This window comes from Gopherus flavomarginatus, chromosome 3 (assembly GCF_025201925.1).
Source record: "Gopherus flavomarginatus isolate rGopFla2 chromosome 3, rGopFla2.mat.asm, whole genome shotgun sequence".
NCBI classification, from domain to species: domain Eukaryota; kingdom Metazoa; phylum Chordata; order Testudines; family Testudinidae; genus Gopherus; species Gopherus flavomarginatus.
The window spans coordinates 121,961,220-121,988,383 of record NC_066619.1 but is presented as its reverse complement, the minus strand read 5'-3'; the positions used below and the strand labels follow the sequence as shown (position 1 = coordinate 121,988,383).

Sequence of the window (27,164 nt, the reverse complement as noted above, 5' to 3'; positions counted from 1 at the left end):
TGCAGTGTAAATATGGTAAAGAAATAGTATTTTTCAATTCACATCATACAAGTACTGTAGTGCAGTCTTTGTCGTGAAAGTGCAACTTACAAATGTAGATTTTTTTTGTCACATAACTGCACTCAAACAAAACAACGTAAAACTTGAGAGCCTACCAGCCCACTCAGTCCTACTTCTTGTACAGCCAATAGCTAAGCCAAACAAGTTTGTTTATATTTACAGGAGATAATGCTGCCCTCTTGTTATTTGCAATGTCACCAGAAAGTGAGAACAGGTATTTGCCTGGCATTTTTGTAGCTGCCATTGCAAGGTATTCATGTGCCAGATATGCTAAACATTCGTATGCCCCACCATTCCAGAGGACATGCTTCCATGCTGATGATGCTCATTTAAAAAAAAAATGGGTTAATTAAATTTGTGACTGAACTACTCCTTGGGGGAGAATTGTATGTCCTCTGCTCTGTTTTACCTCCATTCTGCCATATATTTCATGTTATAGCAGTCTCAGATGATGACCTAGCACATGTTGTTCATTTTAAGAACACTTTCACAGCAGATCTGACAAAACGCAAAGAATGTACCAACGTGTGATTTCTAAAGATAGCTACAGCACTTGACCCAAGGTTTAAGAATCTGAAGTGCCTTCCAAAATCTGAGAGGGACAAGGTGTGGAGCATGATTTCAGAAGTCTTAAAAGAGCAACACGCTGATGCAGAAACTGCAGAACCCGATCCACCAAAAAAGAAAATCTGCCTTCTGCTGGTGGCATCTGACTCAGGGTTTGGCTACACTTGCAGCTGTACAGCACTGGGAGTTAAAACTGTCTTCGTACAGCTGTGTAGGGAAAGCGCTGCAGTGTGGCCACACTGACAGCTACCAGCGCTGCAGTGTGGCCACATTTGCAGCATTTGCAGTGGTGTTGGGAGCGGTGCATTATGGGCAGCTATCCCAGCATTCAAGTGGCTGCAACGTGCTTTTCAAAAGAGGGGGATGGGGTGGAGTCTGACAGGGAGTGTGAGAGAGAGGGAGAGAGTGGATTTTTGGAGCTGACACTGTGTCAGCTCCCTGCCTTGCAAGTTCCGACGACTTCCCCCACCTCACCCCTCTCTCATTCACTCTTAAATGCAAATAGCCTTCAGACCAGATAAGCAGCTGCTTCTACGGACTCTCCCGCCCCTCGCCATGCTGTTTCTTTGCTCAAGCAAACACTAGCTGTGGACATTCCCGGCCTGCATCTGCTCGAGCAAACAATTGCTGTGTTCGGCCCCCGGAGCCCCGAGTTCACAACAAAACAAAGAGTTCTTTACCAGAGGTCAGTTACAGCGTAGTAAGATTAATCGCTGTTTACACTGGCACACCAGCACCAGCGCTGTTCTCTTTATTCCTCTCGTCCATGTGGAATACAACCAGCACTATAGCCAAGGAGATACAGCGCTGTATGTGCCTTGCCAGTGTGGACAGGGAGTAAGTTCCAGCGCTGTAAAGCCACTACCAGCGCTGCAACTCTCCAGTGTAGCCAACGCCTGAGATAATGAACATGAACATGCATTGGTCTACGCTGCTTTGGATCGTTATTGAGCAGAACCAGTCATCAGCATGGACGAATACCCCTTGGGATGGTGGTTGAAACACTAAGGGATATATGAATCTTTAGTACATCTGGCATGCAAATATCTGCGACTCTGGCTACAACAATGTCATGAGAATGTGTGTTCTCGCTTTCCGGTGACATTGTAAACAAGAAGCTGGCAGCATTATCTCCTGCAAACGTAAACAAATTTGTTTCTTAGTGATTGGCTGAACAAGAAGTAGGAGTTAATGGAATTGCAGGCTCTAAAATTTTACATTTTGTTTTATTTTTGAATGCAGTTTTTTGTACATAATTGTAGATTTGTAAGTTCAACTTTCATGATAGAGATTGTAGTACAGTAGTTGTCCTAGGTGAATTGAAAAATACTTTAGTTTTTTACAGTGCAAATACTTGTAATAAAAAACAAATATATATATTGAGTACTGTATACTTTGTATCCTGTGTTGTAATTAAAATCAATAGATTTGAAAATGTAGAAAACATCCAAAATATTTAAGTGGTATTCTATTTAATTTTGTGATTAATCGTGATTAATTTTTCAATCATGCGATTAATTTTTTTAATCACTTGACAGCCCCGCTAATTTTATATGTGAAGCATGGTAGTTCTTTGAGTGGTGGTCCGTGTGTATTCCACCTATGGGTATGCATGCGTACTATGAGCCCAAGTCCAGAAATGCTTCAAAGCAGTGTTTGTTGACCTGTAGCTCCCCTCCTGCTTCCGACTCAGGGCATAAAAAGCCTTGTGGCCTGAGTCGTAATTGTGTCCTCCTTCATTCACTAAAGGACTTGAGATCTACTCTGTGGTCCTTGGGACTTTACACTGCAGCCCCCAGAAGCAAATACCAGACCAAGACCACCCCCTCCACATGCTCCCCATTACCAGTATCCACCTGAATCTGTAAGCAAAAGCCCAAGGATTCAGAAATCCTGATTCTCGGCTCCCTCTACTGCTGCAGCCTCCACTTATTCCCAACAGCAGCCCAAAGGCCATTTTTGGACATACGGGTCGAGACTTCTGTACCACCATTGATGCCACCTGCTTCTTCTCCCTGTCACCTTTGGGGGCCGTTTTACTCTCTTTGCCCACAGCTGGAATAAGAACAAGATGAACAGTTGGGTCCTGGAGATTATCAATCAGGGATACTCCATAGAGTTTCTCTCCTTCCCTCCTCACAGTTTCCCTTCCCAATACCTCTTCAGGGACCACTCCCACCAACTAATGCTTCAACATGAAGTGGAATCTTTTTTTTTACATCGGGGTTGGGGAGGGGAGAGGGGGCAATAGAACATGTCCTGCCACTTTTGCAGAACGCTATGTGGTCACTGTAGACTCTGCCTCCAATGCCATGTTCGGCCCCACAGTGCTGTCTTCTGTAACTGACCCATCTTCCAAGTCCCGGGCACCCATTGGAAGTCACCTACAGTGGTGCACCCATGTGACACTGCTCTAAGAAGCTACATACCTTGTGCAGTAACGATGATTCTTTGAGATGTCTCCCCCTATGGGTGCCCCACAACGCACCTCTACTTCGGAGTTCTTGCCTGACTCAGCGGTAGAGAAGGAACTCTGGAGGTTAGCCTGTGCGCGCTGACCAGCCTCATGTTGCGCCATGAGGAGAGACCACACATGCATGGACCTAATGGACACTGCTAACGAAGTTCTCTATTGGCAGGGCAGGCACATGTACAGTGGCACACCCATAGGGTGACACATCTCAAAGAACCATTGTTACTGCACCAGGTGAATAACTTCTTCCGCGTCAACTGCAAACTATGGTGCACCAGTGTGTCTCGCTGTTAGGCCACATGGACACAAGCACCTATGTGAGGCCATTCATCAGACTCCACTTGCAGTATCTGCAAGCTTGGCTCCACTCAACTTATTGGCCAAACAGGGACTGCATGACTGCGTACTTCCCTGGCAAACATTAGTGGAAGCTTCTCTGCAGACCATGAATGGGAGATTCACGACATAATCCTAACCAAGATATTTATACATGAGGCACTCTTGCCCCTCTGCTACCCCAGCCATTCCTCACAGATGCGGCAAACACCGGCGGTGCCCTCAGACAGCCAAGAGGGCGGTTCTCTGCAGATGCCTGGCTGATACCTGAGTGACAGCGGGAGGAAAAAAAAGGCCCAACCATTATGTGACCTCTTTACATCCCAAGTGAACAGAAAATGTCCCCTGTATTGTTCCAGGGGAACCATGGGTCCTTGATATATAACGTCAGATACACCTTCCTCCCTACTATCACAAGTTACAGGGAAGATCTGTCACAGCAGAGCCACCATCCTCCTAGCACTCTACTGGCCCAGTCATTTCTGGCTCATGGGACTTCTGATAATGTCCATACACCATTAATCAGGATCAGCCCATTTCCGGATCTCCTAATCTGGGACAGGAGGAAAATCAAGCATCCCAACCCGGGCTCACTCTGTCTCTCAGTCTACTGTTTATATGGGCATTGGAAATAGAATGCTCATGCTCTGCCCCTGTTCAGGAGATCCTTAACCAAAGTAGGAAGGATTCTACTGGAGCCTGCTACCTAGCTAGCTAGAGGTGGTTTTTGATCTGGGCATGTCTCCACTGACATTCACTAGAGCATTCCAGTTGTCCTAGACTATTTTCTCTCTTTAAAGACTTCAGGTTTAGCCCTTTGTTTCCTATGGGCGCTCTTAACAGTGATTAGTGCCTTCCTCCTTCCAGTAGAAAGATGTTCTATCTTTACTCACCCAGCTTCTGGTCAATTTATGAAGGGCTGGATCAGGACCTTCCCACTGATTATTAGACCTGCACCTCAGTGGGAGTGTAACCTTGTCCTGTCGCCGCTCCTGGGTGTGCTCTCCAAGATGGGTAATCGGGGGGGGGACATTTAAAAAATACACAGGTTTTTAAAAGGTGGGTAGTTTCTGGTTTCCATTACTCTGGCAGTGGAGTTTGAGAGGGAATAAGGCATTATGAGAGAGTTGCTGGGGGACCGTTAAGGTCAACATAGGTATACGTTTGCACCATGTCAACCTCAGTATGTCGACCGTGGCTCAGCGCTATTTGAAGAAGTGGTTTTAGTGCGTCACCTTAAGAGTGCTCCTGTTAACCAAAGACACACTTGAGTGTGGATGCATGAACAAATAGGTAAACATAAGGTGACTTTTATGTCCATGTAGTTTTGTGGTATAGTCCAAGTCTCAGTGTGAAAGCTGAAAAAGCTCTAAAGATGTGGAGAGAGCAGTCCAAATGTCCAGGCGTTGGCTTGTGACTCATTCTTTTGGAAAGTAACTTTCTAGAAAGTGTTTCCTCTGACAGTACAGATATTGATATCTAGTTCTATAATGACTGATTTGACGGATGACAATAAATTGTGAGCTCTTCAGGATGGGGCAAATGTGTAATCTCAGTTCAGTGAGATGTCTAGCATGCTTTTGAGTGCTGTAAAATTACACTTTTTTCCACTAGTGATCTTGAAAAGTAGTACTTTGTCAGCATGACGTTAAGAATATCTTGACCCTCTGGGTTGGCCTATGAGACAACTGAAGAGTCATCTGTTCATCTTTACTGACTGACTTTTAGTATTGTCTATGTGGTGGTATAACTATTAAAATGCACTGCAGTCTGACTTCTGAAGTATTAAAAAAATTAGGTTTTGCAGATGTTCTTAATGTTTCTATTTATGCAATTTCTTATATCAGAAAATGTCTTATTCCTGATGGCATTCTGCTCCAAAAAATTAAATTCTGCACACAATACTTTAAAATTCTGCAAATTTTATTTGTCAAATGTGGAAGCTCCAGCATGGCACTAGGAAGCACAGGACACTGGTTGCACAGAGGTGGGAGATCACTGTGCAGCTCCTCCCACTCTGGACACAGACTCAGTGGTGAGGCTGTACCCAGCCCTAACACAGCGCAAGGACTGGGCCTGCCCCAGAAGCACCCCCCATCTGTGCCAGGTGAACTAGTTGTGGGCAGGCAGGCTCAGCAAGGCAGGATCCAAGTGTGGAGGCGGTTAGTGTAGGGAGATTCAGGTGTGGGTTGAGAGGGTTCTGTATACCACAATCTGGGTGTGGGTGGCTCAGTTGGGGGATCCAGGTGCAGGAGGGATCTGGATGCACAGGGGCTTGTTGGGGGTTCTGGGTGCAATGGTGATGGAACTCTGCAGGTGGATCCAGGTTCACCAGGCTCAGTGTGGGAGTCTGGATGGATGGGTGGGGGGGGGATACAGCTTGACAAGGGGGTCTAGGTGTGGGGGACTCAGTGGGGGAATCCGGAAGCTGAGTAAGGCTCAGTGGGGTGGGGTACAATTGCATGTGGCTCGTCGGGGTGGTCCGGGTGCAGGGGGAGTGGGGCTTATCGGGAGGGTTCTGAGTGTAGGTTGATGAGGATTGGCAGGAAGGTCTGGGAATGAGGGGTCTGGATGTATGGGGGTTGGGTGGATATGGGAGCAGCTCCCTGCACAGGGATCCCTCCCTCTGCAGCTGAGGAGTGATGGAAGCAGGGTTGGTGGAATGGTGGAAGGAGTTTCAGAGCTTCCTGCAGCTGAGGGAGAAATCCGTGGGTGGGTCTGATCCGGCCACGGATGCCGTGCAGGGGAAGAGGAAGTCCCATCCTCCCCAGCCCAGCCAGAACAAGCAACTGAACTCAGCGCATGGTAGGGAGCCCGGTCTCCCTGGGCATCCGAAACGTTGCTGGGGACGGTTGCATGACTGCTCTTGCGGCTTCCTTTTACTTCCCTGTCAGTCGTTTTTCTGCAGATGACATAAATTCTCCACATGTGCAGTGGCACAGAATTCCCTCAGGAGTAATGTCTGCCTGTTTTGTTTTTTTCTTTCAAGATGAATTGCTACTCTTAAATTTTTAAGTAATTAAAAATGGCCAGTTTGTGGTTGTAAGGCAAGCAAATATATGTTGTAGCCCATAGAGCTAGGTAGCCTGGTTGCTTGCTTTATTATATCCTTTCTTATGTGTGTGGTGTTTGTTGATTATAATAGATTTATAGCTTTGTATTGGAATATTTTTGGCAGTAATGCAAAAAAAACCTACAGGCCACATACTGTATGATGAGCTAAAGCACGTTAGCATACATGTTTGTGATCTTTAGCATACTGTGACCTACTGATTTGCCTTCTATAAACTTAACAGCTACGCTACATAAAACCCGGAAATCACCACCACGAAATCAGTTCAGGCCAGAAAAAGCAGACATGAGGAGAATGAGCTGATTGTCATTAATGTGTATGAATATGCCAGCCTATAGAGTAAGCACAGCTTGATATTATGTGAGTGAGGAAATTAAGTTTGGACATGGCAGGTTGGGATTGTGGTGCTCAGGCTCTGTAAGAGGGGCAACCACTATGTTTGTTTAGTTTTTTTCTTGGGTCTTTCTTGGCTTTGTTTCTGACTTTAAAGCATCTCCTAAGTTTTTTGTCTTTCAGTCAAGCATTGAGGAACCATCAGACTCTTGTTTGGCATGCCAGAGACAAGGCTGGTTCTTTGTCTCTTACCACCAGGTTCTCAAGGAAGGGTGTGATTATGTTTATCTAGGAAGTTTTATAGTAAATTCATAGATTCGTGGATTCTAGGGCTGGAAGGGACCTCAAGAGGTCATAGAGTCCAGTCCTCTGCCCTCATGGCATGACCAAATACTGTCTAGACCATACCTCATAGACATTTATCTAACCTACTCTTAAATACCTCCAGAGGTGGAGATTCCACAACCTCCCTAGGCAGTTTATTCCAGTTTTTAACAACCCTGACAGTTAGGAACTTGTTCCTAATGTCCAACCTAAATCTCCCTTGCTGCAGTTTAAGCCCATTGCTTCTTGTTCTGTCCTTAGAGGCTAAGGTGAACAAGTTTTCTCCCTCCTCCTTTTAGATACCTGAAAACTGCTATCATGTCCCCTCTGTCTTCTCTTTTCTAAACTAAACAAACCCAATTTTTTCAGTCTTCCTTCATAGGTCATGTTCTCTAGATCTTTAATCATTCTTGTTGCATTTCTCTGGACCCTCTCCAGTTTCTCCACATCTTTCTTGAAGTGCAGTGCCCAGAACTGGACACACTACTCCAGCTGAGGCCTAACCAGCGCAGAGTAGAGCGGAAGAATGACTTCTCGTGTCTTGCTCACAACACACCTGTTAATGCATCCCTGAATCACGTTTGCTTTTTTTTTGCAACAGCATCACACTATTGTCTCATATTTAGCTTGTGGTCCACTAAAACCCCTAGATCCCTTTCTGCCATACTCCTTCCTAGACAGTCTCTTCCCATTCTGTATGTGTGAAATTGATTGTTCCTTCCTAAGTGGAGCACTTTGCATTTGTCTTTATTAAACTTCATCCGGTTTATCTCAAACCATTTCTCCAATTTGTCCAGATCATTTTGAATTTTGACCTTATCCTCCAAAGCAGTTGCAATCCCTCCCAGTTTGGTATCAACTGCAAACTTAATAAGAATACTTTCCATGCCAATATCTAAGTCGTTGTTGGAGATATTGAACAGAGCCAGTCCCAGAACAGACCACTGCGGAACCCCACTTGTTATACCTTTCCAGCAGGATTGGGAACCCTTAATAACTACTCTCTGAGTACGGTTATCCAGCCAGTTATGCACCCACCTTATCGTAGCCCCATCTAAATTGTATCTGCCTAGTTTATTGATAAGAATATCATGCGAGACAGTATCAGATGCCTTACTAAAGTCTAGGTATACTACATCCACCATTTCTCCCTTTCCACAAGACTTGTTATCCTATCAAAGAAAGCTATCAGATTGGTTTGACATGATTTGTTCTTTAGAAATCCATGCTGGCTATTCCTTATCACCTTACCATCTTCCAAGTGTTTGCAGATGATTTCTTTAATTACTTGCTCCATTACCTTCCCTGGCACAGAAGTTAAACTATCTGGTCTGTAGTTTCCTGGGTTGTTTTTATTTCCCTTTTTATAGATGGGCACTATATTTGCCCTTTTCCAGTCTTCTGAAATCTCTCCTGTCTCCCATGATTTTCCAAAGATAATAGCTAGAGGCTCATAAACCTCCTTTATTAGCTCCTTGAGTATTCTAGGATGCATTTCATCAGGTCCTGGTGACTTGCAGGAATCTAACTTTTCTAAGTGATTTTTAACTTTGTTCTTTTTTTTTATTTTTTATTTTATCTTCCAGACCTACCCCCTTCCCATTAGCATTCACTATGTTAGGCATTACTTCAGACTTCTCTGTGAAGACCGAAACAAAGACCTTATTGAGCATCTCTGCCATTTCCAAGTTTCCTGTTACTGTTTCTCCCTCCTCACTGAGCAGTGGGCCTACCCTGTCCTTGGTCTTCCTCTTGCTTCTAATGTATTGATAAAGTCATCTTGTTTCCCTTTATTCCTGTAGCTAGTTTGAGCTCATTTTATGCCTTTGCCTTTCTAATCTTGCCCCTGCATTCCTGTGTTGTTTGTTTGCCTATATTCGTCCTTTGTAATTTGTCCTAGTTTCCGTTTTCTGTGACTTTTTTTTTTTTTTTTTTATTTTTTAGATCATGTAAGATCTCGTGGTTAAGCCAAGCTGGTCTTTTGCCACATTTTCTATCTTTCCTACCCAGCGAATTAACTTGGTTTTGGTCCCTTAATAATGTCCCTTTGAAATACTGCCAGCTTTCCTCAGTTTTTCCCCTCAGTCTTGATTCCCCTGGGACCTTACCTATCAGCTCTCTGAACTTACCAAAATCTGCCTTTCTGAAATCCATTGTCTGTTTCGCTGTACTCCCTTCTACCCTTCCTTAGAACTGTGAACTCTGATTTCACTTTCACCCAAGCTGCCTTCCACTTTCAAATTCTCAATGAGTTCCTCCCTATTTATGAAAATAAAATCTAGAACAGCTTCCCCTCAGTAGCTTTTTCAACCTTCTGAAATAAAAAGTTGTCTGCAATGCAGTCCAAAAACTTATTGGATAATCTGTGCCCCGCTGTATTATTTTCCCAAAATATATCTGGATAGTTGAAGTCACCCATAACCACTGAATCTTGGGCTTTGGATGATTTTGTTGTTTTAAAAAAAAAATAAAAATAAAAAGCCTCTTCCACTTGGTTAGGTGGCCTGTAGTAGACTCTTGGCATGACATCACCCTTGTTTTTTTTACCTCTTTTAGCCTAACCCAGAGACTCTCAACACTTCTGTCTCCTATGTCCATCTCCACCTCAGTCTGTGTGTACGTTATTAATATATAAGGCAACACCTCCTTCGTTTTTTCCCCTGTCTATCCTTCCTGAGCAAGCTGTACCCATCCATACCAACACTCCAATCATGTGTATTATCCCATCAAGTTTTGGTGATGCCAACAATGTCATAGTTGTATTTATTAGCACTTCCAGTTCTTCCTGCTTATTACCCATACTTCTCACATTTGTATATAGGCATCTAATATACTGATTTGATCTTGCCTCCCAGTTTTGCCCTGACCCTCCTTTCTCTGTGCCATTATAGCCCACACTCTCTCCTATTTCATGTGATACATGAACCTCTAGAGTAGTACTATTTTTTTCCTTTTTAATTCTGGTTGATTACTTTTTCATTTGATTACTAGTCTATTTATATCAATAAAAGTCTTTAAGGCTGTATTTTGTTCTCAGCATGAGTGTTCTTGTCATACATCCCCAGGGACCTTGCAAGACTCTGGGTAGCCCGATTCTGGGACAAGAACCTTGTCTTCTCATCAGATCAATTGGCTAGACTATAACCTTTATTATATAAACAATATGAATCACCTTAAAATCAGGAAACAATGTTCTGCCATGAAGTATACATCAATAACTCATTAATGCTGGCATTTAGTTTTTTGATGCTAAGATTTACACTGGAACAACATTTTATGCTAACTTTCAAGATCGTACTAGTACAAATTTTCATAACCTCTTACTGAAGCTGCAGATATATACATTAGCAAAACTGTCACTACTGGTCTCTCTTCTGAGTGGCTGCCTGAATCTATTTCTAAAGAACAGCCCATTTTTCTGTTGGTATAAAATGCATTTGAGTAACGTTTCCTTATTGTAATGGTGACCTCTCAATTGGTTATATCTGAGACAACATTGAAACTTACTTCTGAACCTTGTCATATCAGTTCTTTGCCAGGAGCAGTTGTTCTTCTGTTTGGAGAGATCTGTTGCAAGCGTGTGCAAGGCTTTGTTTTATACCTGTCCTGTTCATTGTGTGTGAGCCTCTAGGGAGATGAGACAGTTTCAGTCTGTGGTACTGGTATTCAAACAACACACAAGTGTCACATTATACGACCCAGAGGATACAGTGTCTGTACTATCCCAGTGCCTGGCCAAGAATGGGGTTAGGGTGACTGTGAACTGGTTAATACTCATTCTGGCTGAGACAGAGTTGGTAGGGAGGGAGGAGAAATTCGGGTGGGTAAGGAAGGAATGGCTTTTGCCATAAGGAGACTTATTTATATCACACAAAGGTTTGCAGCTTGGGGCATTTCCATGTATTTGTATTTGCCCTTAAAAGTCTCAGGTGACAGTGGTTACTCATCTTGACTCATTTATATCTGGCTGGGTGATGATAACCTTTTCTTTTGGAAATGAATCTCTCCACAGTAATCTATACCTTTGTGTCTTCTATACCAGGGGTTCTCAACCTTTTTCCTTTCTGAGCCCCCCGCAACATGTCATAAAAACTTCACGGCCCACCTGTGCCACAATAACTGGTTTCCTGCATACAAAAGCCAGGGCTGGCGCTAGGGGGAGCAAGTAGGACAATTGCCTGGGGCCCCATGCCACAGGAACCCCTTCAAAGTTACGTTGCTCGGGCTTTGGCTTCAGTCCCAGGTGGTGGGTCTTAGCGCCCTGAGCTTCAGTGCGGTGGAGCTTTGACTTTCTACCCAGGCCCCAGTGAGTCTCATGCTGGCCCTGCTTGGTGGACCACTGTTCTATATTAGATTATTGCAATGGTTTCTTGTTGGGACTTCTGAGAATCATTCAAAAGGTTCAGCTTGTTCAGAGTAATTTAGCCTGTTGAACAGTATTGATTTTGTGAAATCTTTTACCTGCTGTTCAGAAACTGCACTGACCTATTTTTCCCTTCCAGGTATAGTTTGAAGTGTCATCTTTGATCTTGAAAGACTTGAATGGCTTTTTCTTGGCTTGTTTGGAGACTGCCTTTTTTAGCATGTGCTATGGCAGCAATTGAGATCAGCTGGGATGAATAAAATGATATTCTGGCCTACACTTAAATATCAGAGGGTTTGTGGCAGAGTATTTTTGATGAAGGGTCCTTGTCTCTTGCACACATTTCCCCTAATGTTCCAGGCCTTAGTTCAGCAAGGCAATTAAGGATATACGTAATATTAATCTTGTTTAAAAGTTCTTCATAATTTAGAGACACTGTTCTCCATAAGATTCTGAAAGCTTTGAAGAACAGGAACTGATTCTGAAAATGTGAAGAAGCATGTGTTTAAGTCCCATTGACTTTAATGGAACTTAAATGTTTGCTTAAAATGAAATAAGTAATAAATATTTGTTAGAGGAAGAAATTTTATAATGTGAAACTTTTTTTTGAGAAATTACCTCCTTTTAAAAAATGGCATTGCAAAATCATTTCAATTTATAAACTGAAAAAATTATCTTTAAGGTGGCTATAGTATTTAATATATTTATAAAATTTATAAATATATTGGGTGGTAGATACTGGGGAAGGTGAAGATCTTTTAAGATAAATGGCAATATTGGCACAAGAAAAAAATAGATATAAAGTGGCAACGAACAAATTCAGGCTGGAAATTAAAAGGGTTCTAACCATGGGTGAATTTCTGGAACAGCCACCCAATAGGAGATAGTTAATAGCAACTTAACTAGTTTTAATAACTGGACAAATTTATGAATGTGATTGTATGATGGGTTTGCTTGTGAGGGTAAGGGGCAGGGTTCATCAGCCTTGGGGCTCACTTCCTATTTGTCTTATGTCCTTAAAAGCTCATATGTCAGGATTTCAGACAACCACGTGTATTTGTGTGTTTGTTTTTAGTCCCCTGAAGCACCAGGGATGGCCACAGCTGGAGATAGGACTTTGGATGGAGAGGAATGGGGCTCTGGGTAGCACCATACATTCTTTCTCCCAAGTGCTTGGCTGGTTGGTTTTTGCTCATATACTCAAGGTCTAATTGATCACCGTATGTAGGGTTGGGAAGAAATTTTCTTCAGATCAGATTGGCAGTGAACTGGGAGAGGAGGAATATTTCCTTTTTTTGGAAGGTGTGGGTGCAGGTCACTTGCCAATATTATCTGGATATATCTTATATAATTTTTTTCTCTGCCACTGCAGAAGCCTTGGGCAACGGTGCCCCAGTGGTCCCTCCTATTCTCTGCACATGGAACATAATACTTTAGTCTACTGTGAACTGTAATACTTTGGTTTATTTTCAGTTGTTGGGTTTAGTGTGCAGGTGCTCAGAAAGTGTTGGTGTCCAGTGACATACAGGAGGTCAGACAAGATGATTTGATGTCTCTTTGGCCTTATCTTCTGATTTAGAAGCATCCTTTTTAATAAGTGTCTTAACTGGCTTTGGATTTAAATTTTCAACAAAAACATTCCTTTGTCTATATTCTTCCTATAACTGAATTCTCTCCCTGCTACGGTGCCACCTCACTGTTACGTGGATTAGCTCCTTCCAGCTACGACACCCCCACCCCTTTCTGTTCCTCATTCTCACCCTGCCACCGCTCCCTCTGTGACTCAAGGTGCTCTCTTCATGGCTTTGCCCTCTGGCCAGGTCACTGTGCTTTCTCCCTTCCAGGAGTTATCCAAAATGGCCATTTTCTCCCTCTGCCCTGACTATGCCACTTCCCCAGTGGCTGGTTGGGAAACCTGGGCCTGTCGTCTACTCCGGATTCCAGCTTAGGGACCTGATCTGCACTCAAGGTCTGTGAAGTCCCGCTTTGGTGCCCTTTCCCTGAGACTTTTGCTACTCCGCCTCCATCTTAGACTTTTTCATTCTTTTAGACCCTTCTTTCAGGGCTGGCAGTACCAGGGTTTCTACTCACACCTGGGTTTCCTTCCTGCCCTCTCTGAAAACCAGAGTATGACTACAGGCTCCTGCCCTGCAGTCCTTTTCTGCTGCCAACCTCCTGGCTTTGTACTAGCCCTGCCTGTTCCTTCTCAGCTGGGTTCCTTCATCAATCTGTGGTTACGTAGGCTACCTAATTCTCATCAACTATGACCTGTTCACTTAACTGGCCCCTTCTCGGCCTCATTAACCTTTCCAGTCTAGTGTGGGCTGAACTCCCCACCACATTTCCCTCTAAAAATTTTTTTTTTTTTAAATACAACTTTTGCAGGTCTTGGTCACAAAATGGACTAAACTCAGATATGTCATCTGCTAATATTAACAGTCTGAGTCAACTTTTTAAAGTGACTATTGGAAATATAGTAACATTTTTCATAATGAACTTTTTCCAATACTATATTGCTGTTGTAATGTACAACAGGCATGATGCCTTGAATGACTAGTGACCTGTTTACAACTAAATACTGTATCTTTTCAAAATTGTTCATTTTTGTGTTGCTTAAATTGATATTTAGTTGAATCCTTGTATATCTCTTGGTAGACTTGTTTTATGGTAGGTCTGATCAAGTCTGCATATGGTTAAATGCTGCATATCTTGAAATATTAAATATAAACTGTATTATAGTAGAATAAGTAATTAGTCAGTCTTCAGTTTAATATAGCTAAGCTCATTTTCAGAAAACATTAGCGCCTTGAAGTATTATGGCCAACTAAAGTGACGTGGCTGGCTGACAACATTTGCATTTGTTCTCTTCGTTGTTGAAATGCACGTTCTTCAATATCTCACAAAAATGTGTGGTGGGCAGCTTTTAAAGACCAATTGTGAAATGTAAAAATAGGAGAGTCGATGATTAAAATCGTTCATTAGTTATATTAAAAGGTTGGCTGTTGCCTAGAAGTGCCTTTACTGATAATCTTGCTTTTTATCTTTCAGCGTGGATCTGACGAGCTTCTTTCTTCTGGTATCACTAACGGGCCTTTTACCATGAGCAATTCTACTCCAGCTACAGGTATATTTAAGAAAATGATCGTAAAGTTTGCCATGGTTTTACAGCTTATCAGTGTTAGCACAATTTCAGGAAATCTGATTTTCTTTTTTTCCGTCATGCTCTCATATAACCTTTTTATGAGCAGCCCCCTCAGAGTCTTAGACTCTTGCAGAGATAGCAAATTCAGGCCCTTGGGGAGCAAAAGTGTCTAGATTCACTCTGTAGTGGACCCATCTGGCAGTTTAATGAGTGGTGTTGGATTCTAGAACTAATCTACATAACCCCCCTGTTAGAACCTGAGGAACCCATTCTGATTGGTGGACATATTTCCTGCTTCCTTGAAACCTGGACAAAGATGTACTACAGAGCAGTGGGACCTACAAATAATCAAAAAGAGATATAGAACTAAATTTAGAAATACCAGAAATTATTTTGTTCAGCACTGGTGAAGTCACTCAGTTTCATTGATATAATGGACCAAGGATTACCTCCTCTGAGGAGGCATGATCAAACCAGTAATCTCTGTAGAAATTCTCAGGTACCCTTTCTTTCCTATGCTTTCCTCCCATTCCATTGTTAAGAGTGATTCAAAAGATTAAGAGAGATGAAAACCAGAACAATTCTGATGAGGCAATGCTAGACGAAGAGGCCTGGTTTTTTGAGACTACCTGCTTCACTGTGCATTCATCTCTTCAGCTTTCGCTTCAAAATGTGGTTGTATGGGTTGTTTAGTTTAGTTAGTATATTTTTATATACATATATAGTATGTAGTGTAATTAGTTATATAGTTTGTAGTGTAGTTTTTGAAGTTTTACTTAAGTCTGTTTCCTTTATTAGAAAAGACTTTTTTTAATTTTTTTTTTTCTTTGAGTCTTTCCTCAGTACCAAGGAATGAGATCCAATGGTGGTGAGCAGGTCTCTGGGCTTTAAAATCTGCCGTTTTCTTGGAGAGAGCTATGCCTGCCAATGTTACACATACAGAATGTGCATTTTGTATAGGGAAGTCTTGTATTCCTACTAAGTGCCATTTGTGATCCTTTTTGTAAGGACAGTGCACACACAGGGCTCGTGATGTCCCTTTGAAGTAATAGTTGGTGTGTAAGACAATACATATGTGTCTGAATCGGAAGCAGTCTATTTCTGCTTCAAAATTAGTTCCATCGAGTGCTCTAGCTATTAGACACATCACTCTGGGGCTCTAAGAGATTGTCTGACTCTGTGATCTCATGCTTCTATCAAGCACTCTGAGCTTTCCATCAGTCTTCCTTAGTTCACTCAGTCAGGTAGTCTGACTTCTGCTGCCCCAGGCAGACGGAAACACAGATCTCCAGATGAGGCTTAGCACTGGTACCATTGTTGATAATGAGTGAGAAGGCTAAAAGTGCTGACTTGTCTAAGCAGGCTCCTTTGAAATCGCATTGGTACCATGAGTCTTAATAGACTTCCAGAATCACGTTCTTCAGCTGCAGTATTGCATCCTCTATCTTTGGTGACCAACACTGATTGATCTGCACAATTAGCATGAGTACCATGTACCTCAGATTCATCAGTACTGCACCCTGATAAGACTTCGGCTATGCCTTTTAGTTAATATATCAATGCCAATTGTTTGACTCCATTTGACATCCATTCTTAAAAATGTTCAAGAGATCAAATAACCAAACTTAACCTAATATATTGTCTAAAGACAAATCAGTACAATATGAAAAGGAGATGTACATAACTATCTTCAGTGAAGTGCATTCTTGCAGCATGTTCACCTTTCACAGAAGGTATGCTTCAACAGCATGCATTTCACCTAGTAGCAGGGCCAGCTCCAGGCAGCAGCTCAGCAAGCAGGTACTTGGGGCGGCCAAGGGGAGGGGGCGGCAAGTCAGGCTCTTCGGCAATTCGGCGGCGGGTCCCTCAGCCCCTCTCGGAGGGAAGGACCTGCCGCCGAATTGCTGTAGAAGAAGAAGGCGGCGTGGTAGAGCTGCCACTGATCGCAGCTCTCCCCCCCCCCCACCCCCCCAGCCCCCTTTTCGCCACTTGGGGCGGCAAAAACCCTGGAGCCATCCCTGCCTAGTTACAAGTAAAAAACTGCTTAACCCACTAGTGTGTACCAGACTTGTCCTGGCTTTGTCCTCTTCTTTCCCATATTTCGTTCTGAGCACTAAATTTGAAGTGCTGATGAGCCATGGAAGTACTCCCTAACTGTACTCTGTACAATGTTTTCATGAGTCTTTGCTTTGACGATTTTCCTGTTTTCTAATGCCAAAGCTGACTTCATCTAAAGTGGGACGCTTGACGTGGATAAACAGAACTGTGGGACAGGCATAATGCATTCAGTTAACATAACTTCCCAACACTTGTTATGCACATAATGTCTGTTGATGTAGTGTATATTAAACCTAACATATATTGGATAACAGGCACCATTGGTCATAATATAGTTGACAAAGATACCATCTTGTTAATCCAGTGAGGCTGCTTTTACATTTCCTGCAGGCCTTTTTATCACTTCAGAACAAGTGTCTTTTTCTGGATGTTGCTCCCTTTGTAGGATGTACTGATTTCTGTCAGTAAGCAGGAAACTTTCATTTAAATAATCTTTTTAATCTTGTTTTTCATATATAGTTTTTAGTTATTTTCCCCCAAAAATGATTTATTCTTATTGGTTAGTAATAATTTAAAATAATTTGATAGGCAACTCTATGTAGCATTTACACTTAATTTGGTGGTGTTTCTGGTTGGAGGATATAAATTGTAACATACACTTACATTCTTAATTTTTTACATTCTATTACATTAGAAAATAGTGAATGACACATTTCTTTTTTACCTAGATTAATTTTTCACTTGTCATGTATCAAGCTGCATTTGGACGGAAAGTGGAAATCAATTAAAAATTCACAAAACCAGCATTTCAAAAATGTTTTTTAGTTAACTTAAGCTACCTTAAATGTGTTGGATTCATGAAGGAAAAAAGTTATCAAAATATGTTTTGCATTTAAGACGCATTAAACAAAGGAAGTATTATCTATAGTTAGTGAACTGAACTGATTGTTTCTAGTCACTGTCCTTCAAGATGTTAGAACTAGTAGTTCTTCGAGTGCTTGTGCATGTCCATTCAACTTAGGTGTGTGCGCTCACCACATGCACTAGTGCTGGAAGTTTTTCCCTCAGCAGTATCTGTAGGGGACTGGCTCCAGCACCCCCTGGAATGGCGTGCACATGCTGCAGTATATAGGGTGCCACTGTCTCTCCCCCCCCACCCCCCAGTCCCTTCTTGTCGCCAGTGACGGTGCTGTAACTGTTGCTGCTCATTCGTACGAACTAGTTATCTCTTGTATTATAGTGTGTATAGTTTTCTGTTAGTGTTTATAAACTCCTTAGCTGTAGTTAGAGACTTCGTAGATCCTGAATGGGACTTTGCCTCAGGGCATGCCCCAGTCCCCAGGCTCTAAGCTCTGTGATCGCTGCAAGAGGCCCATGCCCGTTAATGATCCACACAGCAGTTGTCTGTGTTGCTTAGGTGAAGGGCACATTCGTGAAGTTCTTCAAGCCAAGGACTCAGAAGGAGCACGAAATTCATTTAAGAACGCTCCTTATGGAGTCGCCCTTATCCTGGCACTGGAGCAACGCTCTGACTTGGCACCAAGCATCATGACCTTGGTACACAGCGCCCCACTGGGACCATCCACTAGCCGGCACCGGTCCCTATCTCTGGCTTCGGTCAAGAAGCCCAAGAAGATAGTGCAAGGTCAGTTTCCAACCTCCTGCAAGGGAAGGGATAAGACTGGGTGTGAGCAAGGTCCCACGCCAGGCAACTTCACCCACGTCAGGATTTTGGGCCCAAGCTCCGGTGGAGCAATGTAGCCCAACCCACTCCCTGCCAGCTACCCAGGATAGCGGCAGAGGCCTCCATTAGCTCCGCGTGCTGTCAATGCCAGAAGTCCTGCAGGCGGTGCAGGAGATCATGTCCCTTCTGGTGCCGCCCACACCGGCTCCTGTGGTTCCTCAATCATGGAGTAAACCTGTGTTCGGACCGCTTTGGTCCCCCACCTCAGTGGCACCATTCCCCATCACGCGGGACGTCCTGCTAGCACTCTCCCTCCTGTAGCCACCATGCATCTGACCACGAAAGGCAGACACAGCGCAGCCCCATTCGGTCCCCAGACCTTGGGCATGGGTAGAGAGGCTTGATGCTCAACTTGCCAGCTATTGGGCACAGACGTTCAGAGTCATGCGCCCCCTGGCAGAAGTACTGGTCCTGGCACCCGTTATCGCTCCAGGGACCTATCAAAGTATCCATGTTACCATTCCTCGGACTGTTGCTGATCCTCTAGGAGGGCATCACTGCATGTGGGCGCATCTTGGCACTGGGCCCATTCCAACGCCTGGTCCCGCTCCTCATCCCAGTATCACTTGTCAAGTGCAAGATGTAGATTGCCTACTCCAATCTGTTGCGGATCTGTCGAGCACCACCGGTCCCTAAGACCCCACTCCAGATTGGACTCCAGGCAGTGTGTCCAGAAGTGGACATTCTGCTCTCTCCTGGTCTCCTGGGAGCAACTGCTCAGTATCTAGCCCTGGTTCGGAGCAAGGTTCCCTGATGGCAGGACAAGCTCCAGTACCAGCGATACCGGCTACATTGTCATCACCAAAATCAGCCCCATGGCCTGAGGCACAGTGGCTGGTTCCGTGGTACCCATGGGGGTTCTCCCAGGCCGCCCACTCAGTGCCCAGAGCCTAGGAGTGACCAATTGCCCCTCTCTCCCGCTGTCCTCCAGTGCATGAAGTCTCGGGCACGAGATTCCCCACAAGCCCAAGAGGGAGCAGGGGAACAAGCCACCGGGCCACCAAAGGTTGTGGAGGACCCTATGGCACCAGCATCTTCCTTGTCATTGCCAGGCGAGGCTATAATGGGGCCCCTTCCCATGGTTCCTCCTGATAACGTTAAAGCACACCAGGAACTACAGAAGAAAGTTGCTGCCAGCCTAGGTCTTCAGGCGGAGGAGCTAGACCTTGAACACTCTCTCCAATGTCCTCTGCTCCACAGCACTGGCTAGGGTGACTCTGCCCCCTTCATGATGGGGTCTCTAAGATTACTAATGCCCTGTGGAAACTCCCTCCTCCCTGCCACCCATCTCCGAGAGGGCTGAGCGCGAGTACTTTGTGCCATCCAAAGGCCACGACTAACAGTGCACCCACCTACTCTCAGTTCCCTGATGGCAGAAGTGGTTAACCACAGGGAGCAACATGGTCAACCTGGGGCTACCCCTAAGAGTAAAGTTCATTCGTTGAGTGTGGCCAACCATCAAACCCTCCTGGGATGCTATGATTTTTAACATGTGGCAAGCCGTGGCCAAGTTTGAGGGCACTCTTTCTGAAGCTTCTAGGAATGAGTTCCAGGCAATTATGGAGGAGGGCAAGACTGTGCCCAGGATGACAGTGCCGCTCGAGCCATGGCCTCGGCCACCGCCATGTACCGGGCGTGTTGCCTGTTCCTCTCTGGCTTGTCCTGGAAGGCTCAGCAGTCGAAGTAAGACCTTCCCTTCGATGGGCAATCCTGTTTGTGGAACAGACTGACAATAGGCTTCATGGCCTCAAAGACTCCTGCATAACCCTTAAAAGGCTGGGCCTGTATGTTCCCAGTCCTGTCCGCATGCAGTTGAAGCCGCAGCAGCCTCAAGGCCAGAGGAGCCACCCTCACCAGGAGGCACCCCATAAGAAATCCAGAAGCTACAAGCGACATCCTAGCCAACAGCCTCAACAGGCCTCTCAGTCGAGCTCGATCCACAATAAGCAGGAGGGCAAGCTCTCACTTTGAGGGTTTGCTCAAGGGCGACCTACTGGACTGTTCCCAAATCCTCCATTCCCTATTTTGCCAACCGCCTGTCTCCTTTCCTCCCTGCGTGGGCATCTATAACATCGGCCTGATGGGTCCTCAGTACGGTGGCATAGGGTCATACCCTTCAGTTACTTTCTTCTACTCCTTCTAACTATCCCTCCCTGCCCCTCTCCAGGGACCCTTCTCATGGAAGTTTCCTCGCTCAGGAGGTAGAGGGTTTACTGCAGCTAGGTACGGTGGAGGTCGTTTCTCCAGAGTCCGAGAGCAGGGGGTTCTATTCCAGCTACTTTTTAATCCCAAAGTCCAAGGGCGATCTGCGACTTATCCTGGAACTGCAAGACTTGAAGTGTTTTTCTGCCTTTGTGGTACCATGTGCACTTCTCATATGGGGCATAGTCCTGACCCCCTTGGTTTCTGTGGAACCGTCAACATCTTTCCTCTGCTCCTTATTCAGCTGCATCAAGATATAGACTAAAGTTGCCTCCTCTTAAAGAATTTTCTAGTGATGCTCAGCCATCCCATTCAGAGCACCTTCGGAGTGATGAGTGAGAAAGATGGCCTTGTGGAAGAATTTGTGGACTTAACCTATTCAACTGATGTTGACAATGATATGGACAGTGAAAGCTGTGACTCCATTTTAATCTACAATCAACTATTTCAGGGCCTTCCAGGACCACCTTAAAAGAGTGGTGGACACTTTAGATTCCCCGAGAGGTCATGCGGGAGAAGTCTAATAAATGACAGTTCAGACACCTATATCCCAGATTCATTAAGCCATGCCTGTTGAGGGCATTCTTGAGCCTGTCATGGTCCTGTGGCAGACAACTGCATAGGTCTCAAACATGTATATTGGCAAATTGCAGGTACTGAGTAACCTCCTACCCAACCCCAAGAGGTTGAGTACTTTTTTTACCCACCTGGTCTTTGGATCTTTTGATTGTGACTGCAGCTCGCGAAATCTAAGATGCCTGGACTCCCTAAATCTACACCCATACATAAAGAGCTGAAGACAATAGATCTTCTATGAAGGAAAGTTTACTCCTCTGCCAGTTTTCAGGTTCATATTGCCATCTATCAATCCTTGTTGGCTTGCAATGGGATAAGCTTCTGCAGAGACCAAAAATGAATTTAAGATAGTGGCTACAGATGGCCAGTTGGTGGTGGACCCCATTCTGAGCATCTGTACACCAAAGTGGAGAGAACAGCATTCTCTGAAGAATTTCTAACAGTAAGTTCAGACTGTATTTGGTTGATAAACTTACCTGTCCTAAAGAAGCCCAAGATGTAATCTTGCATATGTCATGTAACTACAAGCTGCCCAGTGGACTGAGGCAAACTCTGTTAGGTTTTTGGATGAACTTACATGTGAGAAATCAGTGGTTCATTGAGAACTTTTTTTGTGGTATATGGAGTCCAATACTGCCCCTTTACATTGTATGGATTGAGCAGAGGTGAGAATGCTTTGCCTCAGTTGATCCTGAGGTCATACTATATTTTTCCATACAACAGTATTTAGATTTTTAAAGGGCCATGATTCATACATTTCCACTACTTAGAACTATTCCCTGCCTGGGACTTGATTGTTGTACTCCTATCTTTAATGGACCCTTTGTTTGAACCCATGATTATGTTCACTATATCACCCCTTTGTTAAAATAGCATTTTTGGTAGCTATTCCCTTGCTCACAGGGTCAGTGAAATTCAGACTTTGATGGCAAGCCTTCTGTACTATGTTTTTCATAGGGACAGGGTTTTATTCAAGCCATATCCAAAATGGTTACCAAAAATGGTTTTGTATTTTTATATGAATCAATTTATATACTTGTTGTTTTTTCCACCCCCTGCAGCTTTTAAATCTCCTGTGGAGGCTAAACTCCACACTCTAGACTTTCTTAAGGCTATGTCCTTTTATCTTGCTACAGCAAAGATATTTAACCTATCATCCAAACTTTGTGGCTTTGGATAAGTCTAAAGAGCAGGCTGTTTCCTCAGAGTCTAAATGAGTTAAACTACATTAAGATTTCTTGCTCATTAAATAACTATCTTTCCCCCTCAAGTTAGGGTACATTCTACTAGGACTCTGACATTTGTAGCTTGCTTTTGGGGGAAATCTCTATTTCTGAGTTCCATAGTATGGCCATTTGAAGTTCAGTTCTTATATTTACCAATCACTACTCTGTTGTGTCAGTTTCTAGATCAGAATCCCAGTTTGGAAGGACTGTCCTACAGTAGTTATTTAGATAGGATTCCTATCACCCACCTCCTTGAGAGGTAATTGCTAGTTATACACCTACAGTAGGATCCCTCTGGATGACTCCGCAGAGTCTACTTACTTTACAATAACAAGTTTTTCAAGATGCCTTGTTCATGTGGATCCCATGACTCTCCTTCCTTATTCATTAATATGGAGTTCTTACCTGGATTTCTGTATTGGTAAAAGAACTGAATGGTGTCTGCTTCGCCCTTAATAGCCTTGATGGGGAGGAGGATGCAGAAGTGTGCAAGGTGCGTGCACACCTCCAATAGATGCTGGTGGCTAAAATATTTCAGACTTGTGCACACCTGCAGTGGGATCGTTGCGGACAAAACATCTTGAACTCCAGTTAACCTTACTGAATTACATTGAAATATTTTTGGAGCACATTGTACTAAATACTAAAGTTATGTATTACTGTGGGCTGTGATTGTATGTAACCTCTCTAGGGGGGGAATATAAGATGTGAACCCTGGGAAATGTTATCAGCTTCAAAGGAACTGTATTGAGCAGTGTGCCAAACAAGAATGAACTTGGGACAACCTGTGTCAGGTGATTTGCCTAGAGAATCTCTGCTTAAGAGAGGGGACAGCTGGGAACCAAAAGCCTAAAAGTAGGTGCCCTTGGTAGACCATGGAAAGGAATATAGGTACAGTTGCCTTCAACTGTGACAGTGACAATATGGGATAAAAGTTTTGTAGTTACAGCTTCTTTCTTCAGATTACAATGTGGTAGAGTCTGATTCCTTATTATGCAACAGGGTATAATTATAAGCAGAAAAAAATGCACTTTGCCAGCTATTCACAACAGACATCCTGAAGTTTCTGATAAGAGCTTTCTAACGTGTGTCACTTAGATGGAAACTGCCAACTTACAAATCACTCTTCTGAAATTTTATCTACTTGTAACACAAGATTAGAGAATAAAATGTTTTATTTATAGATGCATTTGGCCACGCTTTCTGTATAGTCAGTTTCCTGTTTTTTTTAACCAAGAATATGGGTGAGAATTTGTTTGTTTATATTCGTACCCACAGTTTAACTAGTTGCTTTAGTCACACTAGACCGTCCCTACCATAATGATTTTACAATCAAGGAATATAAGCAACAGAAAAGAAGTGATGGAGAAGAATAGAACACAGAGTAAATTTTTTATCAGTTACCTCCAACTGCCTTTCAATGTATGATTAGTTGGTTAACTTCTTGTACATGACATGGTACACATTGACCTTGGAGAGGGACTTGGAGGAGAGGATCATGGCCTGGTGGCTCTAAAACCACACAAGTTTGCATAGGAAATCATGAGCAGATGTTGTATTTTTAAGTTCTTTTGGTGTTTTTAATTGAGTAGATTATAGATTGAGTCTCTTTCTAATATTGATAAGTACTGATGATCACCTTTAACACTAGTGAAGGAAACCATCTGACTACTTTTTCAGAATTATGCATTTTGTAGTAATTGTTCTTTCTCTAATATTCTAGCTAATGGGAATGACAACAAGAAATTTAAAGGAGACAGATCTCCCTGCTCCCCTTCTCGTGTCCTTCATCTTCGTAAAATTCCAAATGATGTCACTGAAGCAGAGGTCATTTCATTAGGTCTCCCTTTTGGCAAAGTAACCAATCTCTTGATGTTAAAAGGAAAAAGCCAGGTATGTAGTTATCTGCATGAATAAAATACAAGAGAATGCTATTTATATACAAGTTCACCTCTTAGATATTGCAGTTTGGCTGAAATATTGTAGAGCCAATTATTATTTTATAGATTATTCAAGACTTTAGCACATCAGTTGTAAAACATTTTTAAATGATGCAATGGTATTGATCATAAAATCTGTGTAAATGCCCAACATAGTATGCCATTCTTTATATTATTGGAAGAGATGAAATAGAATAATCTTATTACTTAATGTTCAGCATGCTGAGTAAAGCTTTTTGTCTGTCTTGCACAAGAGTACTGATGCTGACAGCTGTTCTCAGACATCCTGCTGAGGATAGAGAACTATGGTTACCTACATTTTATTTTTTTATTTAAAGAAAAGCCTAACTTTTTTGCTTAACTAAGTAAACATAAGATTTACCCTGAATAAACAGTGAAATCTTTTTTTTTTTTTAAATAAAGCCCAGTGTTTTAGGCATTTGTTTTGGTGTTGTCATTTGACACTAACGAGCTTCCAGTTCCTGCACCATCGTCCTGCTTAACTGAGTACATACTCCTCTACCTCGATATAACGCGACCCAATATAACACAAATTCGGATATAATGCGATAGAGCAGTGCTCGGGGGGGGGGGGGGGCCTGCGCACTCCAGTGGATCAAAGCAAGTTCTATATAACATGGTTTCACCTATAATGCGTTAAGATTTTTTTTGGCTCCCAAGGACAGCTTTCTGTCGGGGCAGAGGTGTATATTCTCATGTTTGGATAATTGGATAGTTGGGGATGGCACTGGGTTCCAGGAGTGTATCAAACTCATTACCAGAATGCTGTAGTCACTAAAGTTCAGTATAAGTATCTCTGCCTCATGTTTGTGCTTGCAAGACAGTGGGAATAGAGATGTCCCCAACCATCAGTGTATTACTATCTTGGTTGATGTGATGCATTCATTTTATGTCACAACCACCATGATGTGGAGCCTACAGATTTACTAAGTGGGTAAAGTAAGACTGTTTGTTTGTTTTTTTCAGCATACTTGATTTTACAAAGTTTAATATTATATACAACATAACAAATTCTTGCAAAATAGTGATACGATAAGGTACTTGTAGACTCCCAAAAGGCACGAGGACAGGTCCTTATCAAGTTCTGTGGTAGGTATAATGACATTAGCATAGTGAACACTGAGCATTATGTTTAAAATCAAACAAACAAACAAACAAAAACACCCTAAATGTGAAATGGGTAGCAATTCTGAATTTGGGACCTAAAAAGTGATAATGGAAATCTTAAGTCTTCCATTGTGTGTTGAGAGCATTCCATACATGATATTTTTAGTGCCGCTATGGAAACCTGATTTGGTTGTGGGCTCTTACTGTAATACAAATTTTAAAAGGATTTAAGGTTAACTCTAAAGTAATTGCAAGTCTCAAAAGTATTTTGAAAAATATAAATCATAAATAGTATTTGGTTTTTAAATATTAAGCAAATCACATCTGTACTTTTAGTTCACATGAATTTTTCAGATGAGGTGGATTTGGTGGATAAATGATTTCTTCAGTCTGTTATGCAAACAAAAAAACATTGAAAATTGCAATATTTCTGTTGATGTTAGGCTTTCTTGGAAATGGCTTCCGAAGAAGCTGCTGTTACTATGGTGAACTATTACACTCCTGTTACACCTCACCTCCGCAGTCAGCCTGTTTATATTCAGTATTCCAATCACAGAGAACTGAAAACTGACAATCTGCCTAATCAGGCTGTAAGTATAATACTTCCATTTTAAAAAATGAATACAATTGTACATTCGTCAACATTGACAGAAAGCAGTTCATTAATTTAATGTAAAATGAGTAGTCAGCTTTGATAGGATATTGCTCCATCCAATCATAAATCAGAATGTAAGCTCTCTTAGGCAGGGACTTGTCATCTTCCATGTTTGTACATTGCTATGGCACATTAAAAGCTCTTTATATACAAAAAGACAATTACAGGCCAGTGAGCTTAATTTCAGGACCAGGCAAACTGGGTGAAACTGTAGTAAAGAACAAAATTTTCAGACACACAGATAAAATATTTATGAAGAGTCATCACAGCTTTTGTAAAAGGAAATCATGCCTCACAAATTATTACTTTTTGTTTCAGTCATAGAATTGTATGTGGACAAGATACTCCTGGGGGGATTCTCTGCCAAACATTTAATTTCTGCACCAGTGTTTTTAAAATTCTGCAAATCTTGTGTTAAAATAATTCAATATAATCACACCAGTTTCAATTGTTTTGGTAAGTTGTTTAAACTACAAAACAGAAAAAAGTCCCTAACTATTCAGCATTTCCTAAACACATGAAAGTTAAATTACGAATACTTGGTAATTAATACCCTGCATTCCAGTTATAATCCTGGATTTTCATTTAAATTACATTACAGAATACCGAACAGCAAAAAAAGGTGGAATTTCACACATGAAAGTCATACAGTTTTGCTAATTGTTGTCCTAGATCTGGGTGGGTACTTTGAGAAGTGATTGGTTCTGATTGTCCTGATGTTTTATTGACTGCTTGATAATTGTTTTATTTGCCCACAAAGACTTTTTTTTTTAAATGAGTAAGTAAAAATCTAACCCCATTGTTCCACTTTAGCACAGGAAAAAAGTGAGAAAGCACATAGATCTTCTTAGCTGATTCCCTTACTGTCATTTATAATGCTTTACATCACTCCAGCAATGTAGGGGCCTTCAAACTTTACAGATTTAATGTTCCTGGGGTAATTGACTGAGAATGGGAACCAGCT

At 42.7% G+C, this 27,164-nt stretch overlaps 1 protein-coding gene across 2 annotated transcripts in view; it reads left to right on the top strand.

The window, feature by feature from the left end:
• Positions 1–27,164, top strand: part of PTBP3 (polypyrimidine tract binding protein 3) — a 104,876-nt gene that overhangs the window by 36,117 nt on the left and 41,595 nt on the right. For both annotated transcript variants that reach the window (XM_050943127.1, XM_050943126.1), the window contains 3 exons: positions 14,578–14,653; positions 24,201–24,370; positions 25,989–26,135. In XM_050943127.1, the coding sequence (XP_050799084.1) occupies positions 14,629–14,653; positions 24,201–24,370; positions 25,989–26,135 (342 nt within the window). In that variant the 5' untranslated portion in view covers positions 14,578–14,628. The remainder of the gene's footprint in view (positions 1–14,577; positions 14,654–24,200; positions 24,371–25,988; positions 26,136–27,164) is intronic.